We start from the raw sequence: 26,331 nt of genomic DNA, 5'->3' as shown, positions 1-26,331 counted from the left end.
AGGTTATTTCTACTCTGATTAAGGCTAGTAAACCAGTCTCCAGAGTAATTTATTACAGGGTCGGGAGGGCCTACGGAAGCTGGTATGACTCCCAGAGATGGCTTCCACGCAAATACACCATTGACAGGGTATTGCGTTTTTTCTCCAGATAAGAGTAGATGAGGGTTTGACCTTGAAATGCTATTAAAGGACAGATTTCTGCCTTATCAGTATGGTTTTGTTGGTCGTTGGCCACGCACTCTTTGGTTAAAGCCTTTTACAGGGGGTCTTATGCATTAATCCCCCCATCTAATCTCCGGTTTGTCCGTGGGATTTGAATCTTGTGTTGTCAGCTCTGCAAAAGCAGCCCTTTTGAGCCTCTGGCAGAGGTTCCGTTGGTATTACTGACTGGGAAGTTGGTAATTTTTTGGTTGCTATGGCTTCCGCTAGAACAATATCAGAGCTGGCAGCCTTGTCTTGTAAGAACCATGCCTCAATTTGCATAAAGACAGGGTGGTTCTTCGGCCGCATCCGTCTTTTCTGTCTAGGGTGGTGTCCAGTTTTCTCTGGAATCAGGATTTGATTCTCCCATCCTTTTTTCCAGAAGCACACTTCTAGAAGGGAAGGCTTGCTGCACACCTTGGATATTGTCAGGGCCATGAAGGTCTACCTGAAAACTACAGAAGGACTCATAAGACGGATACATTGTTCATCCTGCCGGAAGGACCCTAAAGGGTCAGGCTACGGCAAGAGCTACCATCACTAGATGGATTAAGCAGTTAATTAGTCAGGCCTACGGCTTGAAGGGGTTGCCCCCTCCTTTTTCAGTTAAGGCCCATTCTACTAGGGCCATGAGCGCCTCCTGGGCAGCACACCACCAGATCTCTATGGCTCAGGTTTGCAAGGCAGCAACCTGATCATCGGTCCACGCGTTCACAAAGATTTTACTAATTGAACGTAAGAAGAAGGGCCGGTGCAGCCTTCGGACAAACAGTGCTGCAGGCTGCGATTTAAGATCCTCGAGATCCGGGGCACCCTTGGTTAATTAATGAATGAATTGAATTAATCAGATTAATTAATTTTTTGTTGGATTTAATTTGGATTTATTATGATTTAAAGAATACTTTCTGAATTAGATCTCCTGGTTGAGATGTCTCCCTCCCCTCATTGTAAGCATTGCTTTGGGACATCCCACATAGTAATGAATATGCCGCTCTGTGTCCCGTGATGTACGAGAAAGAAAAGGGGATTTTTTAATACAGCTTACCTGTAAAATCCTTTTCTTGGAGTACATCACGGGACACAGAGCTCCCACCCCTCTTATGGGAAACATTTTGGGAGGCATACTGCTTGCTACAAAACTGAGGGACTCCTCCTATGGGAGGGGGTTATACAGGGAGGGGACTTCCTGTTTAAGATTGCCAGTGTCCATCACCTGAAGGTACTCCATATAACCCACATAGTAATGAATATGCCGCTCTGTGTCCCGTGATGTACTCCAAGAAAAGGATTTTACAGGTAAGCTGTATTAAAAAAATCCCCTTATCTCCTCACTTAGAAATTCTTATCTGCTGATGTATGTTATACTAAAGTGCTTCTAAAGGCAGAAAGTTTTTTACTGCGCTAAGGTAAAAACCTGCATACATCCCCAGGCCTTTTTATTTACCCTAGCCTGATCTCGAACCAGCAATGTACCCGAAAGCAGAAGCTCTCTCAGCACTCTCCATTCTTACTGGCTCAGACACAGCAGCAGGAGCCATTGCTGTTAATCACAGCCAGTGAGTGCAGGGGGCAGGGCTGAGCCGCTCTTGGGCTCCATGTGCATAAGGGGCTTTTACAACTTACATGATTAAACTTGACAGATAGTAACCCACATTTAAAAAGGCCATTTTGCCGCGTTTACATGCTGCGTTTAGCCGCGTTTGCATTTTGAAGCGTTTCAATTTTAAATATTTTCTTGAAATTCCCAAAAACGAAAAACGCCTATAAACGAAACGCTGCTAAATGCGGGTTGCTGCGTTTAGCGTCAAACGTGGAAATCTTCTGCATCTGAACCCATTTTTTTTTTAAAGAAACGCTGTTAAACGCAACTGCCTAAAAACGGCAATAAATGAGACTGTGTACATCCAACTGCCTTTGAATGTACTTTTAGCAGCGTACCGTGTACATGGGACCTTTAGAGTGTTAATAGACACGCAGCCTGGGCTTGGGAGTGAGCATGCACAAGTACTGGGTTGCTTTGGGGGCATTTGGTGGGGAGGGTTTGGGGGAAGTAAGGAGCACTGGCGTGGGACCCAAGAAGAGGAGGATCAGGGCTGCTCTGTGTAAAACCATTGCACAGGGCAGGCAAGTATAATATGTTTGTAAATGCTCAATTTTTTTTAGTAAAATAACAAACACTTTAGTAGAATTTTGTATATATTCAAGCCTTGCGTTTAATAACCTCATTACTTTATGCTATTCATACTCTTGATTTGTTGTCATGCATATTTTTATTTTTAATGGGTTTGCTATATCATATTAAACCCTTCGGTGTGGTGGGGATTGTAAAGGTCATGGAAACATTTATCGAATACCAAAGTATGAAAGCGCACTAAATTACCTTTGGCCAAGGAAATTGTTCCTGGGAACCCCAGGTCCTGGTACCTACAGACAGATTTAAGAAAATATGCAGTTCTCTGTTGAATTCTTTGTTTTTAGGAATTCTGTGCAATACATATGTTGACTATTCAGTAAATGCTCAACAAGTTTGTTGCACATGAGATTTTGTTGTATTAAAACTGGAGTCTAAGCTGTGTGGGAGCTAATGGATTTTATTGTCGTCATCATTTTGTGGCCATTTCTAGTGTATCAAGAGAGAATGCTGGTTGCGTACGCAAGCATCATATCCTATATTTTAGGCTGGGTTCACGCTGCTGTGCATAGCTGCTCACGGCAGGGGTCCTGTGCGTCCCTGTTCAGCATTGCAGGCCCAATGCCGGTCCAAAACGGACCAGAAAATACACAGGACTCCTGTGCAATTCACCCTGTAGCCGATCCCGAGATGTGTGAACCGGCTCCTTTGAGACCTGTCACAATCTCCTGACATGCAAATTAGATGCAGGGAAAAAAACGCATCCATTTCGCAATAGTGTGAACCCAGCCTTAGTCTTTATAAGTTTTGAAACAATTGAACTCCACCATCAAGGTGCCCAAAGATCCACTAGAACACAATGTTTAAATTCTACATTACACAGTTTGCATACACTAAAGATACTGTCACCTGTCCATTTAACCACCGAGGACGTCATATGACGACCTCGACTTTGTGCGGTGATATCTGAATGATGCCAGCCGCTATAGGCATCATTCAGATATTACCGTCTTCTGCCGGCGATTCTGTGCACGATAAGAACGATCATAGCAGTTCCGTCACTTGATCGTTCTTATAGGCAGCAGGAGGGGATGCCCCCCCCCCCTGCCGCCATCCGGTGCTTCTCCGGGCTCCCCTATGCCATCGGGGGCCCGGAGAAGGAATTGGCCGGCGCCGACTCACGACGATAGGGATTTCCGGTGACCAGATGGTCACCAGTCATCTCTATGACCATCGAAGGCCCAGGCGCGACGCTGTGACGTCATGCTCGGGTACGCGGAAGTAAGTAGCATGAGATCGGTGATTTTTTTTTTCACAATCTCATGCTTTCAAGCCTGGAGGAGAGATGTAGGGTCTTATTGACCCCACATCTCTCCATAAAGAGGACCTGTCACAGTGATTCCTATTACAAGGGATGTTTACATTCCTTGTAATAGGAATAAAAGTGATAAAAAGAAAATGTAAAAAAAGTGTAAAAATAAAAAAAATGAAGTAATAAAAAAAAAGTATTATTTTTCTAAAAGCCTGTGTCCCCGGTAGCTCGCGCTTATAAGCGAACACACGTATGTCCCGCCCACATATGTAAACGCTGTTCAAACCCACATGTGAGGTATCGCTGCATGCATTAGAGCGTGTAAAACAATTCTAGCCCTAGACCTCCTCTGTAATTCGAAAATATTAACCTGTAAAAAAATGGAGATTTTTAAGTACCGAAGTTTGGCGCAATTTTAAAGCGTGACATGTTATTTACTCGGCGTAACATCATCTTTCACATTATACAAAAAAATTGGGCTAACTTTACTGTTTTGTTATTTTTTTAATTCATGAAACAGTTTTTTTCCCCCCAAAAAAGGCGTTTGAAAAATGATTGCGCAAATACCTTGCGAGAAAAAAAGTTGCAATGACTGCCATTTTATTCCCTAGGGTGTCTTCTAAAAAAATATATGTTTGGGGGTTCTGATTAATTTTCTAGCAAAAAAATTGTGATTTTTACATGAAGGAGAGAAGTGCCAGAATAGGCCCGGTGGACAAGTGGTTAAGGTAAAGGGAAGGCATGTTTTGATAGCCCAACCATCAGCAAGTTTTACTCATTCCTTTGCCACTTTCCTGCTGCATGGCTACTAGAATTTTGTTTTAATTATGTCATCAAACCCTGAAAACTAGTTAGTAAATGATATACAGTTTAAATAACTGCTAGTTTTGTCCGTGTGTCTGAAAATTTTTTTTTTTTTTTTTTTTTTGTTTACAAACTTTTATTAAAGAAATACAGTAGATGGTGGTACAAATCCATATAAACAATGCAGATACAAAATGAGGGTTAACTCATATGAGAAATCAGAACAAGTAGACAAAATAGTATATCGCATAGGGCCTAGTACACACGAGAGGATTATCCGCTGGAAACGGTCCTCCGTGCGGAATCCATCCGCAGTGACGCGTCGCGCCGTCGCCGCGATGATGACGCGGCGACGTGCGCGACGCTGGAAGGTAAAGACTTCCCACGCATGCGTCGGATCATTACGACGCATGCGAGGGAGGGGATCGGACGGATTGATCCGGTGAGTCTGTACAGACCACCGGATCAATCCGCTGGACAGGATTCCAGCGGATAGATTTCTTAGCATGCTAAGAAATTTTTATCCGCTGGAAATCCATCGGCCCGAAAAATATCCGCGGAAAAATATCCGCTGGGCCGTACACACACCAGGATCTACCTGCTGGAACTGATCCGTGGATAAATACCAGCGGATAGATCCTCTCGTGTGTACGGGGCCTAGAGGTTTCAAATATTATCCATATTAGCAGACAAGTTGAAGGACGGAAAAACCGTGTCAAAGGCTGAAATCAAACCATATCAAATAAAGTATGACAAACTAAGGGAGTCTAGACTGGGTTAAAGAACAGGGGGGAATGCTCAATCCAAGGAGACTGTGACGAGATCCTTGCTCGCCCAGGTCCTGCTCTCCCGACACTCCTCTGCTACCAGTGAGTCAGCTTGCAGATTGCAGCGTCTGATGGTCCAGTCATCCAAGGTTCCGGGGTCCGAACTACAGCTATGTGCCGTTCAGACCCATTAAGAACAAACACCAGGCAGGCTGTATGTAAGTTCAAACAGGACTCTTTATTTTAAAGTACACAGCACACTTTTATACAGAATTTGGAAGCCCCAGGGGGTAATCAATGTACACAATAACCCGGTCTACTTAATTACTACCTCTGAGAGGTTACATTTCTTTAGACAATAGAATGCTAATTCAATACAGCTGACAGGCCTCTGACCTTTAGAACAATACACAAGCCTCTTAGCATAAACACATACATCTTCAGACGGGCTGTCTCCGACAGAAGACACCCACACCTGATAATCACAAAGGCTTTAAACAGGCTTATCACATAATGGAAATGTCTCAATATAGCTCAGTAACCACTCCATTACTCCAAGGTCCATGACAGAGACCATTTGTTGTTAAATATGTGATTAGTGTTTTGCAGGGTATGCAAGATTTTTTACATTAAGTTTATATTGTTGATTCTGGGTTTGAGTGGGGCTAGGGGAATTGATGGCGATTTCCAATAGGAAGCTATTAGCCAGTGTATGGCGACACATATTGTGTCAATCAACCTCATTTGGCAAGTGGAAAGACCGGTGATTGGGGAAAAAAGAATGCAATTATGTAAAGTTAAGGTAATTGTATTGCCAGAGACTTTGGAGGCGAAATTCTCCAGTTGTGACCAAATGCCTCTGATCTTGTCACATTGCCAGAATATGTCGGGGGAACGAGCCTACGGAATTGCAATCTCTGAAGCAAGAAGGGGGAGATAAAGGAAAAATGGAATGGAGTTTAATTGGGGTGTAATACCATCTTGTAAATAATTTTAGGGCCGTTTCTTTAAATGGTTAGTTGACCTTAAACTTATAATTTAGTTTTTTAGTATATCTCACTAGCATCGTAATATGTTACTAAATCCACAACAGTAAAATCAGTCTGTATATGCAGTAAAGCATGCTTGTTATACTCACTGTGGTACCTAAGGGGTTAATCCTATGCATTGTGTAAAAAGGCTGTTTGATCCTGTCTTCTCTGATTCTGTCCCCAATCCATTTGCTTATAGCACAGAGCCTTGGAGGCACTCTGCACATGCTCAGTTTTGTGTTTATTGAGTGTTTTTTTTGGGGGGGGGGGGCGGGAGCATGTGATCAGCACAGGGCCAATTAGCACTGTCCAGACAGTGATCATGCAATCGGAGGAGAATGAAAATTCCTCCTACAAGCTTTAACCATTGCTCAGCCAGACACTGATAGAAGTCACAAGACTGCTCTAACTGCTGATAAGAAAAGGTATTTAGCAGTTTATATTTAATAAAACAATTGCATTTTCATGTTCTATGTACTGTAACAGACCACATATAGTGAAGCAGGGTCCTGGGTTTAGAACTGCCCTCCTGTCTTGAAGTCTCATTCTTGCTGCATCTGTCAAAGGCCTGCTGCATTTTTTATATTGTAAGAAAGTTGATATATAATTCAAAAGGTACAGAGGCTCTCCTGTAATGGCCTTGACAATAATGACCAACATATTTATATATTTTTATGTATTGTTGCAATAAGGGAATTTTGGTTCCTGCATTGACTATGCTTTATTTTTTAAGCCATCGCCATCACGTTTTACATGATCAGGATGTAGATCGCCGGACTTGTGTCCCAATGAATCACCTCTGGGCAGACCAAGCTCCCTACACTGTGTGTAACAGCTCCCTGTCGGAATATGGCGTCCTGGGTAAGTTCTACCATCCTGCTATACTCTTTGCCATGGCCATAATCTGATTTATTTAGTGCTGTAATGAGAAATGAAATAGAACTAGATGGGGGGTTTGCTTCCATACACACCAAAAGGCCATTTATCTAAAACATAACCTTTTATTATAAATCATAAAAGGTATGTAAATGACCATAACAGGTATCCCAATAGGGTGAGGTCAATGCCACTATATATATACCGTCCTGTGTATCCCAGTAGGCAGCGTGCCTCCATTTCCCAGGAGGCAACGCAGGGGAGGAGAACAATATATATAATACCAAAGTTCTGTCTGTATGTGGTAATGTTTACATCTACCAAGTTAATTGGTGAAACTTCTAAACTGCACACGCAACCCTAAACCCAAGCATAAACCACAGCCTTAACCACAATGCTATTTCTGACCTATCCTAACCTATACTAACACTATACTAGGGCAATAATGCTAATACTGTTGTGCTGAAAAAATCATGCAAAAAAAAATGTGCTATGATATATCATGAGAAAAAATGTTGTTACCGATATGCAATGTGCTAATTTCTCTTTACTGAATAACTTCTACCATGTACAATTAATACAGGCACATAATTAGACCCTCCACCCAGACAGATATCACTTTAGAATGTTCCAGTACTGCATACTGTGAAATCATGCACGGCCTTCAGACTTGGCTTACTTTGTTTTATGGTCAAATATGTTTTTTGCACAAGTGTGTAACCAATGGTTGTGTGGTTAAGATGAAATGTATACAGTTCAACTTTTTTATGTTGACTATATCAGATCTTGTATTAATGGCAATGTCATTTTTAAACTGATTTACCTAATTTAATTTAAAAAAAAAAACTAAGACATTTTAAAATTACTACTAATCTATGATTATGGTGGCGCCCCTGGAAGGTAATACTTTTAGGTCATTCCCACAAAGGCCATTTCGCTCTAATTTACACTTGCAAATTATAATTCCCTTTTTCTCCCCTTATGCCTGTCACATGTATCTCACATAATGTGAAGGGGTTTAACTCCCCGATTAAGCGGCGTAAAGCCTTCGGCATGTATAAATCTTTGGGTGCCAAGGTCATCCTTCTACAGGAGACCCATTTCGCTCATTCTTCCCATCCCAAATTTTTTCACAGACAATTCCCTCAAGCTTACTATTCTCTCCACTCCTCTAAGTCTAGGGGCGCTGCCATTCTCTTGCACTCGTCCTTTCCTATGGAGGTTAAGCAAACTGTAAAAGATTCTGAGAGCAGGTATGTTATAATCAAGGGTCTGGTGAATAACAAAGAACTGACTATTGCCAGTGTTTATGCCCCTAGTGATGCTCCTGTCTCATTTTTTTGCTCCTTTTTTGCCACCTTGTCCAAGTACCAGTCCTCGCATATGATAGTTGGGGGGGATTTTAATATGGTGGCCAATGCTAACTTAGACAGATGTACCACCGCTGCCAATGCCAGAGCTTTTCCTAAGACACTGACAAGAAGTCTTCTGGACCACCAATTGGTGGATACCTGGAGGGCACACAACGTGGGCGTTAGAGAGTTTACCTTCTACTCCCACCCTCACAATAGCTCAGCTAGGCTGGATTATATTTACGCATCTCCAGTTCTATTGGCTAACTCCTCATCCTCCTCGATACACAATTGCGTTTGGTCGGACCACCATGCAGTTTCTTTCACCATGAATGTAATTGGTCTCCCCGCTTCCCCTTATTCTTGGCGCCTTAATGAAGCACTTCTGTCTGATGCTGCAGTTCAGCCAGAGGTGGAGAAAGCCATACTGGAATATTTCACATATAACGCCATCCCTGAAACCCCGTTTGCTACGGTCTGGGCCGCCCATAAGGCGGTGATCCGTGGAAAACTAATTGGAATTTCCGCGGCGCGTAGCAAACAGAACAGACATAAGATTCTGTCGCTTTCGTCGGAGTTGGACCTTCTTTATAAAAAAGCAGATTCTCTGCATTTGGACTCCACTAGGCAGGCGATAGACCAGAAACGTCTGGAATTAGATACTCTGCTCTCGGACAGGGTTGAAAAGTCTCTGAGATGGTCGAGGGCGCGGTTTCTGCTTCATAGCAACACGGCCTCTTCCATGTTTGCTAGGCAATTGAATCAGCAAACGCGCCCTCCACATGTTTACAGATTAGATGTGGGCCCAGGCCGTACCTCCTCCCACCCGCAAGAGGTGCTTCGGCACTTCACGCGGTTCTATTCCACTTTGTTGGCAGCCAGACCCTCGGAACCCTCAGTGCAGAATGATCCCTGGTTCCAGGCCCTTCCCCTTCCCTCCCTTTCCTCCTTACAACAAGATAAATTGAATGCACCAGTCACCCCGGTTGAAGTCCTGAGAGTGATCAAATCATTGAAATCGGGTTCAGCCCCGGGGCCCGACGGGTTTTCGTCAATTTATTATAAAAAATTCTCTGAACCACTATCCACTAGATTGGCCCAACTGTTTAATTTAATTTTGCAGGGTGGTAGCTTCCCTGAAGAAATGTTGCTCGCCAACATGTCCTTGATCCCTAAACCCAATAAGAATCATGCTCTCCCCCAGAATTATAGGCCCATATCGGTAATTAATAATGACCTTAAAATCTTCTCTAGGATCATGGCCGATAGATTAGCAGGAGTTATCCCCTCTCTTATCTCCCCCTATCAGTCAGGCTTTATCCCCCATAGGCTTATCACAGATAATATCCGCTTAGCCACGAACATTATACAGGATGCCAACTTATTTTCCCGTAAACTTTTCTTATTGGGCCTGGATATACATAAGGCCTTTGATAGTGTCTCCTGGAACTATCTATCCACGCTTTTGCCCCGTATGGGCTTCCAGGGGGAATTTTTTCATGCGTTTCAGGCATTGTACCAGAACCCAAGAACACGAATCCGAATCCCTGGTTGCAGCTCAGACTTTTTTAGTTTAGGAAGAGGCACGCGCCAGGGTTGTCCCCTTTCCCCTCTTATCTTTGCATTAGCCCTTGAACCCCTGGCCATTGCCATTTTAAATAACCCTGATATACGAGGATATACCAAAAGTTTTTCCACATACAAGTTCTGTATGTATGCGGATGATGTTCTAATGTTTGTCACTGACCCCTTGCTCACCTTGCCCCCGCTGTTGTCCACTTTGACTGCCTTTGCGCGGGTCTCCGGTCTCACGGTCAATGTTTCAAAATCAGTGGCTCTGCCGGTGGGTTTCTCCCCTGCGGAGATAGATCACCTAAAGCAGAGTTTTTCGTTCTCTTGGAGGGTGGACTCCCTTTCTTATTTGGGCATTGACCTGACCGGTGACCACTGCAAACTCTATCAAGCCAACTACCCCAAAATGTTTTCTAAGCTGAAGGGGCTTCTGAGGCTCTGGGCCCCGTTACACATTTCCTTCCTCGGCAGGATCACAGCTATTAAGATGACAATCTTGCCCAAACTCCTTTACCTGTTCCGTTCCCTTCCTGTCAGACTTTCTAAATCCCTGTTGCTAGATCTCCAGTCACACTTCAACAAATTTATATGGCAAAACAGGCCCCCGAGGTTTTCCAGAGATGTACTATACCGTCCAGCAGCCCAGGGGGGTTTAGGGGTACCTCAGATTTGGCTCTATTATCTGTCCAGCAGGTTTACCCAACAGGCTCAGTGGAATATAGCAAATTCAAGAGTCCCCTGGGTCAGGTTTGAGAGGGAGTCCATCTCCCCATTTTTTCTCCCCTCCCTATTATGGTCCTCGTGTAAATCATGGCCAGGATTACACTTAAAGAACACCATTGTAGCTGACAGTTTGAGACTATGGTTAGGTTATAAAGATAAACTTAGACTGGTCTCAGCGGCCCCACTGGGTGCTTCATTCCTCGGAGATCCTAGATTCCCCTCTGCCTTCAATTCTCCGGACTCATTTGTCATTTGGAGGGACTGTGGTCTGACCCAACTAGATAAATTCCTGGTGAACTCACAGTTTGTCACGTTCTCGCATCTACAATTGCTCTACCCTTTACCCACTAGGGAGTTTTATCATTTCCTGCAAATCAGACATTTTTTCCAACAACATTACCCCCTCCAAAGTTCCGGCCCATCCTCCCTTTATGAAGATATCTGTTCCTCAGCCCCTAGACAGAGAGGCCTCATCTCCTTGGTTTATAGATTCTTAGAGTCAGTGACAGAATCTACTTTAGTGAAATATAGAAGGGATTGGCAGCGTGAGTTGAATTTAGAAGAGGATACCCTGGACTGGGACAGAGGATGGCAAAACATGCGCAAATGCACTAAGTCTCTGACAGTTAGAGAAACGGCAGTTAAACTCTTGATGAGATGGTATTACACCCCCCTTCGACTTGGCAAAATGTTTCCGCAGGCTTCTTCGACTTGCTTTAGGGGCTGCCCACAACAGGGTTCCTTTATCCACCTATTTTGGGAGTGTGAGAAATTGTTACCCACCTGGACGGCAGTGCGGGAAATGATTGACGTGCTGGCAGGGGATCAGGTCACCCTGACCTTTAAACACTGCTTACTGTTCCAAGACGTTAGTGATACTCCCAAACATATGGTTAGGTTGATACACTCCGTTTGTATCGCGGTTCATTGGGCTATTGCTCTTCACTGGAAAAAGCAAGTGGTCCCCTTCGCTCCTATAGTCACTCGAATAGACCAGATGATGCTCTCAGAGAAAATTTTTCATACTTTACATGATACGATCCCAATGTATGACGCCAAATGGAACCCATGGTTTCTATATAGATTACAGGTATAACTGACCCTGAATTTAGTTTATTATGATTTGTTTTTCTTTTTTTTTTTTTGTGTGCCTTGCTCATTTCTGGTATTTATTTTATTTCACTTTATTATTTCCAAATGTGCATTTTTCTTTCCTCTTATATAATATTTTCTTTCCACCTTGGCGTAGGCCACATATGTTGTACGGGTTTAGCTTGGAATACTTCCAGAGTATTTGAGTTCTGATTCCTCCCAGGGCCCTGGGTAGGGGTTTATATGATATTCCTTTTGGTTTTCAGACTGGATGTATTGTTTTTTTTTATCATGCATACTTTGTCAATGCTGCTTAAACCACTTTGCTGTATGTGTACACCTATGTCTTCGGTATTTACCGAGTGTTTTCTATTTCAAATAAAACGATTTGTAAACAAAAAAAAAGAAAAAAAAAAAAAAAAAATTACTACTAATAATAAAATGTCTTTAAAATATCATCTGACAATAATCAAAAGACTTTGGACTTTAAATTTAAAGAATTATTCATGTATTTTAATGACAAATCATTTTTTTTCTGAGCAGAAAACTATGTACAGACTTTCTGTATGGAGAGAAAAATGTAAGCTATCAGTGATGACCTCAATTTATTAAAATGAAAGTTGCCTGGCTGGTTATGCTAATTGAATTCCTTCAATCATTTTTGATTCACTTGATTCTTGATTCTACTAAGAACAAATATGCAGTTTGGGTGTTTTGGTATCTCTCTGACTTTACATGCTGCATGCTTGTTCCAGGTCAGTAATTCAGAATGGTTTGAAGCTGCAGGTAGCCTGGTAGCTTGCTGAGAAAGAAGTTGTGACAGGTAGCCTCTATATTTCTCTCACTACAGGTTTTGTTTGAGGACCAATTAGTATACAAAGCGCATGCATTGGTCACATCATTACAGCACAGTATGGGCAGCAGCCTGTACTGTGCATTCATTGGCAGGACACTGCAAAGGAGCTCTAGCAGGCCCCTCCTTTGCATGTGTAAGGTGAACACAGCATGCAAGGAGTCATGGAAAATGTATTTCTGAAGATTTTGGTTGCTTATGTGTCCAGGTTGTGCGCCACTGTAATATTGACACCCTAAAGCAGGGGTGTCCAAACTTTTTTCAAAGAGGGCCAGATTTGATGAAATGAACATGCGTGAGGGCCGACTATTTTGCCTTCTTTGAACCATTAAAATGAGTTCTAAGTGTGTTCGTCCGAGCAACTAATACACGACCCAACAAGAATTCTCTTGCCTTTGTGGCTGTAGGTGGTGAAGAGATGAGCTTGGGCGTATTATTTGGATGTACCGTATATATATCTCTTTTGTGGCCCCAACGAATCCTAGAGCGCTGCTCAGGACTAAGGATGAGCTTGGACATGTTATTTGGATATACCATATTTATCTGCGTATAACACGCACAGGCTTACCATTGCCATGAGTCCAGCCTCACCATTGCCATGAATGCAGCCTCACCATTGCCATGAATGCAGCCTCACATGTGCCATGAATGCAGCCTTACTATTGCCATCAGTGCAGCCTAATCGATGCCCATCTACAGCCTCGGGGACAGGGAGGGGGCGGGACAAGTGCCGATAGATTACAATCAGGAGAATCTCTTGTTTACTCTGTGGCTTCTTTAACCACTTCAGATCCGTAGGACGTCCTGGACTTTGAGTGGTGATATCTGAATGATGCCTGCAGCTGCAGGCATCATTCAGATATCTCTGTCTTCAGCCGGCGATTCTGTGCACCAGAAGAACGATCAAAGCGGCGGTTCCGCCGCTCGATCGTTCTTCTAGGCAGCGGGAGGGGACGTCCCCCCCCTCCCGCCGCCATCCGGTGCTTCTCCGGGCTCTCCCGTGCCATCGGGGGCCCGGAGAGCGAATCCGCCGGCGCGCGTTGCTGAACCATAGAGATGACTGGTGACCAGACGGTCACAGTCATCTCTATGACCGTCGGAGGGCCGGGCGCGAGGTTATGACGTCACGCCCGGTACCCGGAAGTAAACAAAGCCGCAATCGCGGCTGTCGGCATGTAATCGGTGAAATGTTTTTCACCGATTTCATGCTTGTAAGCCTGTAGGAGAGATGTGGGGTCTTATTGACCCCACATCTCTCCATAAAGAGGACCTGTCACAGTGATTCCTATTACAAGGGATGTGTACATTCCTTGTAATAGGAATAAAAGTGATCAAAAAAAAAAAAATGTCAAAAAAAGTGTAAAAATAAAAAAATGAAGTAAAAAAATAAAATAAAATAATAAAAAAAAAAATTTAAAACGCCCCTGTCCCGGTCGCTCGCGTGCAGAAGCAAACGCGCATGCAAGTGCCGCCCACATATGTAAACACCGTTCAAACCCCACATGTGAGGTATCATCGCGTGCGTTAGAGCGTGTGCAACAATTCTATCACTAGAGCTACTCTGTAACTCAAAAATAGTAACCTGTAAAAAAATTTAAAGCGTCGCCTATGGAGATTTTTAAGTACCGAAGTTTGGCGCCATTCCATGAGTGTGCGCAATTTTAAAGCGTGACATGTTAGGTATCTATTTACTCGCCGTAACATCGTCTTTCACATTATACAAAAAAATTGGGCTAACTTTACTGTTTTGTTATTTTTTAATTCATGAAACTGTTTTTTTCCCTAAAAAAAGGCGTTTGAAAAATTATTGCGCAAATACCGTGCGAGAAAAAAAGTTGCAATGACCGCCATTTTATTCCCTAGGGTGTCTGCTAAAAAAAAATATATAATGTTTGGGGGTTCTGATTAATTTTCTAGCAAAAAAATTGTGATTTTTACATAAAGGAGAACAGTGCCAAAATAGGCCCGGTAATGAAGTGGTTAATACAAAGTCCTGCCTCCTATGATAGGCAGAAAAGTCGTCCAATGGCATCCCAGGAGACGGCACTTTCTGTTACAGACGCCGCTGAGTAAACGGGAGATTCTCTTCATGTAATCTGACGGCGCTTGTCCCAAACTCTTCCTGTCCCCTCTGAGGCAGCGCTGATAAATACGGTATATATCCAAAACCCCAAGGGGGCCGTATTAAATCACCACAATTGGCCCACGGGCCGGACTTTGGACATGCCTGCCCTTAAGCTATTTACTAGGCAAATCGCCAAATACATCATTGGAATACATATATCTGCCAAAGGATACATTTTCCAATCCATACCCCTTATGCCAGACTGTAGAGCAAAGACACTGACACTACTTTTTCAGAGTGAAAGAATACAGTGGTGTCACCAGGCTACCTGAATCCTTCTGATTTGACAATAAACAAGCAGCAAAACACTGCATACATGGGTCAAATTTATAAAGAATTTTCTTTCGAAACTCTTATCTAAGAATTTTCATTCATATTTCGCACCATTAGTGGGCTGCGCAGCAACAGTCGATTTTTGTGCGGCCACCGAGTTTAAATAAATGGACACGTTGGAAATTTTTTGAATAACGAACGATTTTCTAATCAATGATGGGAGAATCATGCAAGAAATGTGCATGTGCAAGAAAAGAAAATTCACAGAAAGAAAAGAAGATTCCCAGCCACGAAAATTATTTTATGTAGAAACAGGAGGTGAATTTAAAGGCTTGTCTTTTCTAATTTTCAAAAGATTTTTTTTTAAAAATGTGACCATGTATGGCGGTATAATTATGTCAGATTTTTGATGCAGAAAGCGGTACCATTATTTTGCATGGAGATTTGGCATTTTTATATTTTAGGCCTGTAATTCTTAGGAATAACTCACTTAAATCTGTCCCTACAAGTCTAGTAGACATGCCGGGTATGATAAAGTTTGAAACACAAAATAATAAATTATAATGTAATAAATAACTATAAATAATTATAACAAATAATAATATAATAATAAAAATTATCCAATAATGTATTCAAATCCAAATCACTGAAATTTGCTCAGTTGCAAAATTGTCGCTGTCTTTACTTTCAGTGTTTGATTTCCCCACAGATCGCTATCGCTCAATTCTGAAAGTGATTCTAATTTATTATCACTGTTTTCTAGCTGGTCTAAAGCCACTTTTGACATAAAGGGACACTTTTTGGTTGCTATGGATAATCTCCGGTTTCCAGGCAGAAAAAAACAGCCTTTATTATATAAAACTACATGCAGTACACTGGACAAACCACTAGGGACAAAAGGGATGTGTAATTATTTGATATAGTACTGTAATCTGTAAGATTACAGTATACTGTATCTATACTGTGTTTTTGAATTTGGCGCCGAACTCCGCCCCCGTGCGTCGCAGCGCTCGGGAACAGATCTCGGCACTCGGCAGTGTGAATCAAGCGAGGAGACAGCTCGCACACACAGCGGGGAGACATCGCAGGATCCAGGGGACGAGGTAAATAACTTTTCCTGCATTCTGCAATGCAATCCCGAGTCTGACTCGGGGTTACCGCTTTTGGTATGAAAAATTCACCCCGAACCAGACTCAGGAATGCTGCCAGGGAGGTTAAGTTGGCAACTCTGCTCTCTCCACCTATCATCACATTCCAGTGTTGGCACATGTGCATATCGCAGAGCCTGATTAGTTCATAGTGCTGTCCGTTCCTCTGCAAGTTTGCGTCCTGTTGTGGAGACAGTGACAGGAGTCTAGTTTAAAGACCTATTTAAGTGCTTATACTAGCTGTAAGTAAAACCACTTTAAATAGTGTTCTTTTACTGTACCTGCCTGTAGTTCGGCTTTATTTCATATATATAAAGCAACTGTTTAGATAAAACATTGTAACTGATCTGAATGTGATCAACTAAAATCTGGTTGCTGTGGGTAATGCCTTTTACTCATATTGCAATTTGTACTGATGTATTGGGTAAACCTTCTTGTGTGTTTCCCTGTTGCAGAAAATAAAAGTTACCTCATCATTTTACATTTATCACTATGCCTAAATAAAGAGCAACATATGTGCTCAACAAATTAGTCATATTGCAAGTTTCTCAGCCATGTCTCAATGTTCACAAATAGGCTCATAATGCTGAAGATTAAATTACACTTGGATTAAGTGCTGCCAGGGGAAATTTCACTTTGTATACTCTTTGGAATTAGGATATATTATGTGCTACAAATATACATATAGGAAAAGAGCAGACAAAATATTGTAGCCAGTATATGTGGTTTTCATGGTAGTCTAATTGAACATTCAGTTAAAATAGGCTAGATATTTTCCAGGTGCATCAAAACAAAAGGTGTGCAAACGTCGGTTTTCCTGACGGGATTCCTGGCAAGCGTGGTATGCCAAGCCATACGTACAGACAGCCATTCAAAAGAACCACTTGTCTTTTGAATGTCAAGAACGTGGTGATGTCATCGACTACAATGAGCCGGCGCTCGTCACATTCGATGCCGTTGCCGCCATCTTGCTACACCCCACACTAAACTTGTATGCTCCCGCACATGCGTCAAACTCTTATCGAGCATGCGCGGGTTTACCTGGAACACGTAAGCATACAGCCGACCGGTTTTCTCGGCAGGAAACACTCTACCGGGAATCCCGACGAGAAAATAAAGAGCCAGGTTCTCGATCTTCCTGTTGGTATTCCCGGCTGTTTTTCTAATGGAAAAACTGCTAGAAAGCATACACACGGCCGGGATTCCTGGCCAAATGCTCTCCTGGCAGTTTTCCTGACGCAAAAAACGGTCGTATGTACGAGGCTTAAGAGCCAGATCAGCAGGGAACACAATCATTGTTGATTGCAGAGCTATTAAATTACATGATTCAGCAGGGGGCATATTGGACTGTTGCAGTGAGACCACTGATTCCTCTGTAACATCAGGCAGGTAAAATCGCCTAGTTGCATCCAGGATGGCAAATATGTGTGTGCCAGATTCAGGCTCTATGCTGATTTTTGCCACTGGGGCAAAGTGCTCATAGTCCTGCAGGGGTAGAGGTAATGAGCCCAGTTGGCTCATGAAGGCCTCTACAAAAACTCCCAGCAAAGGGAGTTGCTCCATCCTGGAACCTGTTATGTGCCTGTTTAGACTGGGGAGTGTGATAACTATCTGTGCGGTGAGACAACGTCTGTGTGGCAAGCCTCTTTAACAGGGAGATATGTGCTGGGGACAGTACAAGGCTGCACCTAGCTGATAGCCAGGGAAACCTGTGTGTCATAAGTGGCCAAGTTGGCAAGGATTTATTTTGTATCTATGTGTTTTTTTTGTTTTGCTGGTTTTGGACCATTGTAAATGGTGTAAATAAACTGCACCCTTGTTTTTTCACCTTCACTGTAGTTTCCTGTGCCTAATTTTTGTGTAGTGAACCCAACCAGGGGGTCACCCACCCCCTCACAGAGCAAAGGTCCCACCCTGTCCCTTGCTGGCAGGGGACAGGCTTTTCCACACATGTTGTTGCTGCTCCTAGAATTTATTTAACTGATTTAATGAGGCATCGGTTAGGCCTTAACTTTTTTCCCTTCAGTTGACATTACATATACAGCCACTAATGGGGTCAAAAGTACAGACACATACAGCTAACTATGGGGCCGATGTATAAACATTGAACTAAAGAAATCAGGATTTTTCACCAATAGTAATCTAAGACCTGGTTCACACTGGGGCGACTCGTCAGGCGCCTGACAAGTCGCGTCCCATTCTAGTGAATAGAACCGTTCTAATAGGAGCGAAAAGGTTCTTGTACTACTTCGAGGGCGACTCGGGACGATTTGCATTGACTACAGAAGTCATTTTGCAAGTCGCCTTGGAAGTCGTCTTCAGGTCGCCTGGCCGGGTCGCCCCCGAAGTCGTGCCGCCCCTGTGTGAACCGGCTCTAACTGTAATTTTCAAGGATATGTTAAAAAGTAAACAAACAAGCAGTAGGTACACGCACAAGGCTTCCACCACTCACACCACTCTCCTAGTCTTGCGTTAGTAAATAGTCTTTGTGCAAAGATAAATCCAAAAGGCAAAGCCGATGGGGCCCAAGGTAATCCAAAAACTCCCGCAGCTCCTGGAAGGATCTGGCATGAATCCACTCAGCTGTAAGGGAAGAAGACACACCAGGGCACTGGAGTTAGTGAAATCATGAACATTTATTAAACATAGCACTCCTACATCTCAAAAACATGAAGTCCAGCCTGGATAGATCATCACCATGGCACATAAGTAACAGACCCAGGTCACACAGGCAGCAGAATCGGCATTTGTCAAAGAGGGTTATGCCCCTAAAATGCATCATGGCCTGCCCTTTCCAGACATCAACCCACCCCAATGACAGCTAGCTGCTGAGGTTTGCCGCCATACATGTTGCTGGGCTTCCTGCTCTTCTGGACTTGTTACCGGCATCCAGTTTTTCATCACTACTGCCTGCATGCTGTTTCTGATGCCTGTGTGACCCTGGTCTGTTACTTATGTGCCATGGTGATGATCCATCCAGCACTTCATGCTTTTGAGATGCAAGTGTGATGTGTTGTTCATGGTTTTACTTCACTAACTCCAGCACCCTGTTGTGTTGTCTTCCCTTCTATGTTAGAAAGTAAAATCTAACAAATAGTCACTGAAACAGAGCCTTACATGGCCCTGTTGTTGGTGCTACTCCAGTCCATTTGATAGGACTGCAAGAGGCTGAGTTGAGGTTCCCTCAAAGAAACGGCATAGATGAAGCCCTGCTGTTTTATTTTGCCAATATAGCACTAGAGTTTTTCACTCACAAACAGGAAAGTATGCCTGTCACAGGAGAAATATTGAGGGTTTTGTTGCTGGACCCCTGGAAATGGTAGTTGTCTGACTCTTTCTGGTTAAATAGATCAGATAGATCATGAAAGCTATGCAAGTGGCATTGTCACACAAGGCCAGTGTGATTGTCACGTGACTACTGTTTCAACCTGGAAAGGGGCCTTTGTGGGGTCCCCTCAGTGCTATATGGCAGTTACTATTTAGAGATAAGTTTAATAAGACGTTTTTAGACTCGCACTCTCCAGTTCAGACTCCTAGCTCTGGGAGGTGCTAGATACACTAGAACAGTAGTATGCAAAACTTACATTACCTGTTTCTGTTCATGTAGGAAGTGTTATATGAGTCATTCTAATGATTCTTGTGAAGTGATACCCTGCAGCAGTAAAGATTCTCTGTGTCAAACAGGTATCTGGCGGTCATTTCTTTGACATGCCTCCTTACAATTCTCTGTACCATCTCCACTCTGTTTTTGTGGTCATTGCAAGAACCCATAGAGGTCATAACTGCATTTTATATCTGTAACATATATGTGTATGTTGTGCTCTATGATGCTGCATTTACTACTAAGACGTTTGGTAAAGTGTTATCACTGTAAAGTCAAACATGACACTGCAGGCATAAGCCGATGTCCCTCATTGTCAATGGGCTTTCAGATTTTCCATCCCAATTTCTAAAGTGATTGAGACCATATCAGATATAGGTGCACTGTATATGAACTCATATCCAATCCTTCTACCTCCTTTGTTCTAACGGGACACTGTTTTCCAATCCCTGTAAATGGCTGTAATTGCATTAGGTGTATTGGCACAAAGTTATTAGGCATATTCATTTGTGAGTCCAGAGATTGCATTGTTTGACACTAACCATTTCATCCTACATTTGACAGTTTGGTGCACGTTTATTACACTGAGAAAAAACAAAAAACAATGGTATGTTTCCTACCCCCAACCTCAACCCTAAGACCCCTTTCACACTGGGGCGGTTTTCAGGCGCTTTGGCGCTGGAATTAGCCTCTGCTAAGCGCCTGATAACCACCTCCCATTAATTCAAGTGTAACTTTTCACACTGGGGCAGTGCGCTGGCAGGACATTCCGAAAAGTCCTGCAAGCAGCATCTTGGGGCGGTTTGAAAGCGCTATATTTAGCGCTCCGAAAACGCCCTGCCCATTGTAACGAACGACCTGAAAAGAGATTTGAAAGTGCCTCAACATGGGAGTTTTTAACCCCTTCTTTGGAGTTAAAAGCATCCTGCTAGTGGCCGAAAAGGGCCGCTTAAACAGCTCTAAAGCAACGCTAAAATGAGCAGCGCTTTAGTGCCAACGCGGCCATGGCCCCAGTGTGAAAGGGGACTTAATCTAATTCTGAACTGTGACCTAACCTCTAACCCTATACCTCAGCCTAATCTCTAAACATGACACCTAATTTCCACCCAACCCACAAACCTAACTCTTAAATCTATGCTTAGTTTTGGCAATAATCTTAAAACCGTTTTATTTTAGCAAAAATAGACTGTGGGGCCAATATTAGTGCAAAATAATGTTATCAACCTAAACAATTCTATATGTCAAAACATATTTGTGTTGTAACATATTGACAAAAATGTTTTAGCCGTATAAACTGTGTCACATTTTTGTCACTAAAAAATACAATGGAATTATCCACTGAGAACGTAATGAATTCTGGCAGTGAACTTTGTGTTGGCAACATTTTCCGCTTCAGCTGTCATTATACACAGCAGAGGCTGATCTGCGGGTCCAACGGACTTGATGTCCACCGGCACCAGCTAACCATTCGGTACAAAGGCAGACCGGCCTTCTGCCTATGTAAACAAGGCAAATTGCTGTTGCGTCAGTAGGGAAAACATGGATCCTGTGTTCCTGCAAACCAGGGACACAGATCCATACTTTTCCCCTAGTAAAAGCACTTCCCACTGTACACAAAATCACTAGCTAGGCACACAGTTAACCCTTTAAACTCAACTGATGTCAGTCACTTCCCAGCCAGTGTTAGTAAAGTGACAGTGCATATTTTTAACACTGATCACTGTATTTGTGTCACTGGTTCCCAAAAAAGTGTCAGTGTACGATTTTGTTCCCCCAAATATCACAGTCCCGCTATAAGTCGCTGAACGGCGCCGTTACTAGTAAAAGAAAAAAGTTAATAAAAATTACATAAATATATCCTGTAGATTGTAGACGCTATAACTTTTGCGCAAACCAATCAATATATGCTTATTGGAATTTTTTTTACCAAATATATGTAGCAGATTACATATTGGCCTAAATGTATGAAGAAATCCTATTTTTTTTTAATTATTATTATTTATTGGATATGTTTTAGAGCAGAAAGTAAAAAATAAGTGCCGGTTCACACAGGGGCAACCCGACTTATAGCGCAACCCGACTTTGCAAGGCGACTTCAGCACGACTTCAGCGTGACTTTAAGCAACTTACAACGCGACTTGAAGTTGCCTCCAGGACTGGCAACTTTGGCTGTGGCCAATCACAGAATAATCAGCTCTGTGGGAGGGAGGGGTTTGCCTGGGTAAACTATTTTCTTTTCCTGTAAATTTGCTTCAGTTAAGATGGAGATTTGCCTTTTGGGTACAAGTTGCCTAGAAGTCGCCTTAAAGTAGTACAGGAACCTTTTCTGAGTCGGAGCAACTTCAGTAGTGTACATTAAGACGGCTCCCATTCACTTCAATTTCTTATGTCCAGCGACTTGGGGCAACTTGAGGTCTGATAAGTCGGATCCCAAGTTGCTGTAGTGTGAACTGGCATTAAGTGTTTTTTGTTTTCAAAATTGTCTTTTTTGTTTATAGCACGAAAAATAAAAAATACAGACGTGATCAAATCTCACCAAAAGGAACCTCTATTTGTAGGAAAAAAGGACATTTTATTTGGGTACAGCATCGCACGATTGTCAGTTAAAGTAACGCAGTGCCGTATCGCACAAAATGGCCTGGTCATGAAGGGAGGTTAAATCTTCCAGAGCTGAAAGGTTTAAAGAGGAAAAGTTAGCCTAGGAGACCCTAAGATCAAAACTAGGTACCCACTCCCCCGGAAAAAAATTATGTGCCAAATGAGATAGAGGGAGGGAGGGGAAGAACATAAAGCAAAAATTCCCCTTTAGGGTGAAGTTCCACTTTAAGACAATGGCTTAACATCTTCAAAATATAATTTTAACATCTTTACCCTGGCGTTTTGACAGATCACATGTTAGCCATGCAACTTAAGCAATTAACACATGTCCCAGACTACATGGCACCAAAGTAATTTAATTTTGTTAAACAGTGCAGAGTGCTTTGCACAATTCTAGTCATTCTCTTGGACAGTCAACATCTGTCTTGACACATTTCAGGACACAGTTAAAGTGATTTATTAGGGTGATGTCCATGCTGGATAAAAAAAAAATAGTTATATTACAGAAATTCAAAGAGGGGCCACTTGTAATGGTAACTGGTGAAACTATTTCAACATTACTAAACAAGTTTAGATGAATAGGACTTCGGTGGTTGATTTACTATATTGATCAGTGTTAAAAAAAAATATTGTTAATATGACCATAGATAAGCTGGCCCGATTCCCCCATTTACACATTCAAGGTGGATGGGGGAATCCTTTCTCTGTGTCATTGCATTCTGACAGTGGGTAGGTTTCCCTGCCATCAGAATACACTGATCATTGCTGCAAGCTCTATCAGGCGTCTCAAACTGGCGGCCCTCCAGCTGTTGCAAAACTACAAGTCCAATGAGGCATTGCAAGAATGACAGTTACCAGCATGACTCCCACAGGCAGAGGCATGATGGGACTTGTAGTTTTACAACAGCTGGAAGGCCACCAGTTTGAGACCCTTGCAGAGTCTAGATGCAGCTCTGGTCAAGAGGACATTTTCCAGAAGGCCATGTTTACAGAATTTAGTCAGTAGATTGACTTCTGTACAACCTCAGTGCCCATACATGAATCAAAATTTGGCCAGTTCAGCAGGGACCAGCCAAATTTCGATCCAGGGCCTTGTGCACACTGAGTTTTAGATCTGGTGTTTTAACTTTGACTGATTCAGGTACATGCATTGCAAAATTGTTTACAAAAAAATTAAGGACTTTTTTTATTTCAAATCAAACGAAAATTTGAATAATTCTTAAATAAACATGAATATAAAACATTTCAGCAAGGAAATAATATCTAGGAGAGGAGAAGGAAAATAATGAGTTAAAGCGTTTGTAACACCAATACTTCATATTTCTGATATACCATGTACTTTTTTATTTTTTATTTTACCTGCAAGTAAATGATAAGGGTGGAATCTTTATATAGTTACATAGTAGGTGAGGTTGAAAAAAAAGACACAAGTCCAACCTATGTGTATGAGAAAGTTTCCTGTTCTCTATGTATTGCTTCCTTTGTGTGAAATCCCTGGTGGTCCTGCTAGTCATTTTGCTTTCCTATTAAAAATGGACCACACTAAGCAGTGTGGCCAGTTCTCTAGCTGTGCTGGGAACTCGGTGTACTCTCCTCCAATGATCAGACTTGTCCTGACATGCCCCCACTGCACAGCCATTCACTAGGAAGATCAGTGTTCTGCTGCTCCCCCCTCCCCCAGCTCGTATGCAGCTGAGGACAGAGGGAATGTGATCACTTATAAAAAAAGGTATTTATAATATTTTTTTTGATATCTATACAAAATGTTTTGCCTTTCCTTTCTACTTTAAACGGAATGGGTTGTTTTACAAGGTAATCCTTTACGATCACTTTAAAGTTGACCCACAGCGGGTGGCGGAGGAATTTGGGAAATTTTACTGCGTGCTGTACACCTCTCGGGTCACTCACTGTACAGGCTACCAGGAAATGCCTGGGACTGCCATGAATATCCGGCGCCTTTTCATGAACATACAAGGTCCCATGATGAAATCGGTACGAGGGTCTTGGTGGCCTTGGATGCCGCCAATAGAATGGAATTACCTCTGGGAATGCCTCTCGAGGGTTTGGATTTGGCCCCAACCTTATTCGATGGGTTCAACTCCTCTACCAATCTCCGAGAGCAAGGGTTTTTGTAAACGGATCGCTATCCGAACAATTCCCTCTAGAGAGGGGGATTTAACAGGGATGTCCCTTTTCCTCCTTACTATACACACTGGCAGTCAAGCCACTGGCCATTTCTATCAGGTCAGACAACAATATCTGAGGTTTAAAGATAGGGAACTTAGAAGAAAAGATAGGAATGTATGCTGATGATACGATTCTATACTCAGGACCCTCTCTTGCTACAGCCCTACACTCCATAGAATGCATCGGTAACCACTCAGGTCTAAGAATTAATTGGTCTAAATCCTAACTTTTACCCATTGACCACTTGCTATTTGTCTTCCTTCCTGTTGTATAATGACTGAATGTATTGTCTCTAAAGCCCTGTACACATGACCGGTTTTCCTGTCAGGAACACTGCGGGGGGATCTTTTGGCCGGGAATCCCAGCCGTGTGTATGCTTCCTCGCAGTTTTCCTGACAGAAAACTGCCGAGAATCCCAGCTGGAAAATAGAGAACCTGCTCTCTATTTTCCCGCCCTGATTCCCGGCGGTTTTAAACCCGGCAGTTTTCCTATGGGAAAACACTGCGAGGGAGCATAAACACGGCCAGGATTCCCAGGCCAAAGCTCTCCTCGCAGTTTTCCCAGTGGGAAACCCGGCCGTGTGTACACGGGTAAACTTACCGAGCAGGTTCTCAGGTTTCCCGGTGGACTTTATACTGCCGGGAATCCTGGTCGTCTGTACAGGGCTTTAGTTTTGTAATGGGGACGTCTTAGTCCTACTCACGCCTGATATACTGACCGATGTCAAATACGAAATACAATGTGTAGATGCATGTACTGCTGTCTATATCAATATTTCTTTAATTTATGTATGTACCATGCATATGCTTTTCCATCAAGTTGGTTTTCCAATTCCAAAAAAAAGAAGTTGACCCTAAATTATATCTTCCTTATAATCTAAACAGGGGTGTCAAACTCATTTTCATCGTGGGCCGCATCAGCATTATGATTGCCCTCAAAAAGTCAGTTTGTATCTGTAAGATTTAGATCTCCAGCACATCCCCTCCCTTTAAATTAGAGGTCAAGAGCCACCCCACCATCAGAAGTTGAGTCCCTTACTCTCCCTTACATCACAGTGCACCCCCCTTTACTTATGCTGCTGCTGGGAAGAAGCTGAATACATTGCTTGAAAGCAGAAAGTAGGGGTCTGGAGTAGGACCAGAGGAGGGCTGGAGCTCTCCTGCAGCTGCAGAAGAGGTGCGAGGGCCACATGAAATAGGCTGGAGGGCTGGATTCGGCCCGTGGGCCTTGTGTTTGACACCACATCTACTACTTAATGGTCTTGTAATCTATTCTTCATGAAATTGCTTCTTACTTTGTTTTTTTGCCTCTTCGTAATGCCTTTTCATATTTGTGCAAGTTGGCTTAAAATGGAACTAAACCCTACTAGCTTTTACAGCTGTCATTTTAGCTACTGTTGAGTTTCATTGGTGCTGCACATATGAGCAATTATGACATAAGCCACTTGAGAACACAAGCAACTGTAGCATCTATCATTTACAACATGCTTTGAAGGTAACCATTTTGGAGAAAAGTTAAATGGATGGGTTTAGTTCCGATTTAATATGATTCTGCAGCCAAATATGCACCAGATTTTGACCTGCTGTTCTCAGTTGTCAGGGCTCTTAACAGATTTGACCAGACACACCTGGTCTCTTCCTCTGCAGACTCTTGTGCTGAGGTGTGTGACCTGCTCTGTGACTTA

General features: G+C 42.8%; 1 protein-coding gene across 3 annotated transcripts in view; it reads left to right on the top strand.

Moving 5' to 3' along the window:
• Window positions 1-26,331, top strand: part of OGDHL (oxoglutarate dehydrogenase L) — a 235,821-nt gene that overhangs the window by 166,258 nt on the left and 43,232 nt on the right. For all 3 annotated transcript variants that reach the window (XM_040320732.1, XM_040320735.1, XM_040320734.1), the window contains exon 16: window positions 6,980-7,107. In XM_040320732.1, coding sequence (XP_040176666.1) covers window positions 6,980-7,107 — 128 coding nt within the window. The remainder of the gene's footprint in view (window positions 1-6,979; window positions 7,108-26,331) is intronic.

This window comes from Rana temporaria, chromosome 8 (assembly GCF_905171775.1).
Source record: "Rana temporaria chromosome 8, aRanTem1.1, whole genome shotgun sequence".
NCBI classification, from domain to species: Eukaryota; Metazoa; Chordata; class Amphibia; order Anura; family Ranidae; genus Rana; species Rana temporaria.
Note: the sequence above shows the minus strand (reverse complement) of the source record. Positions and strands in the feature narration are given on the sequence as shown.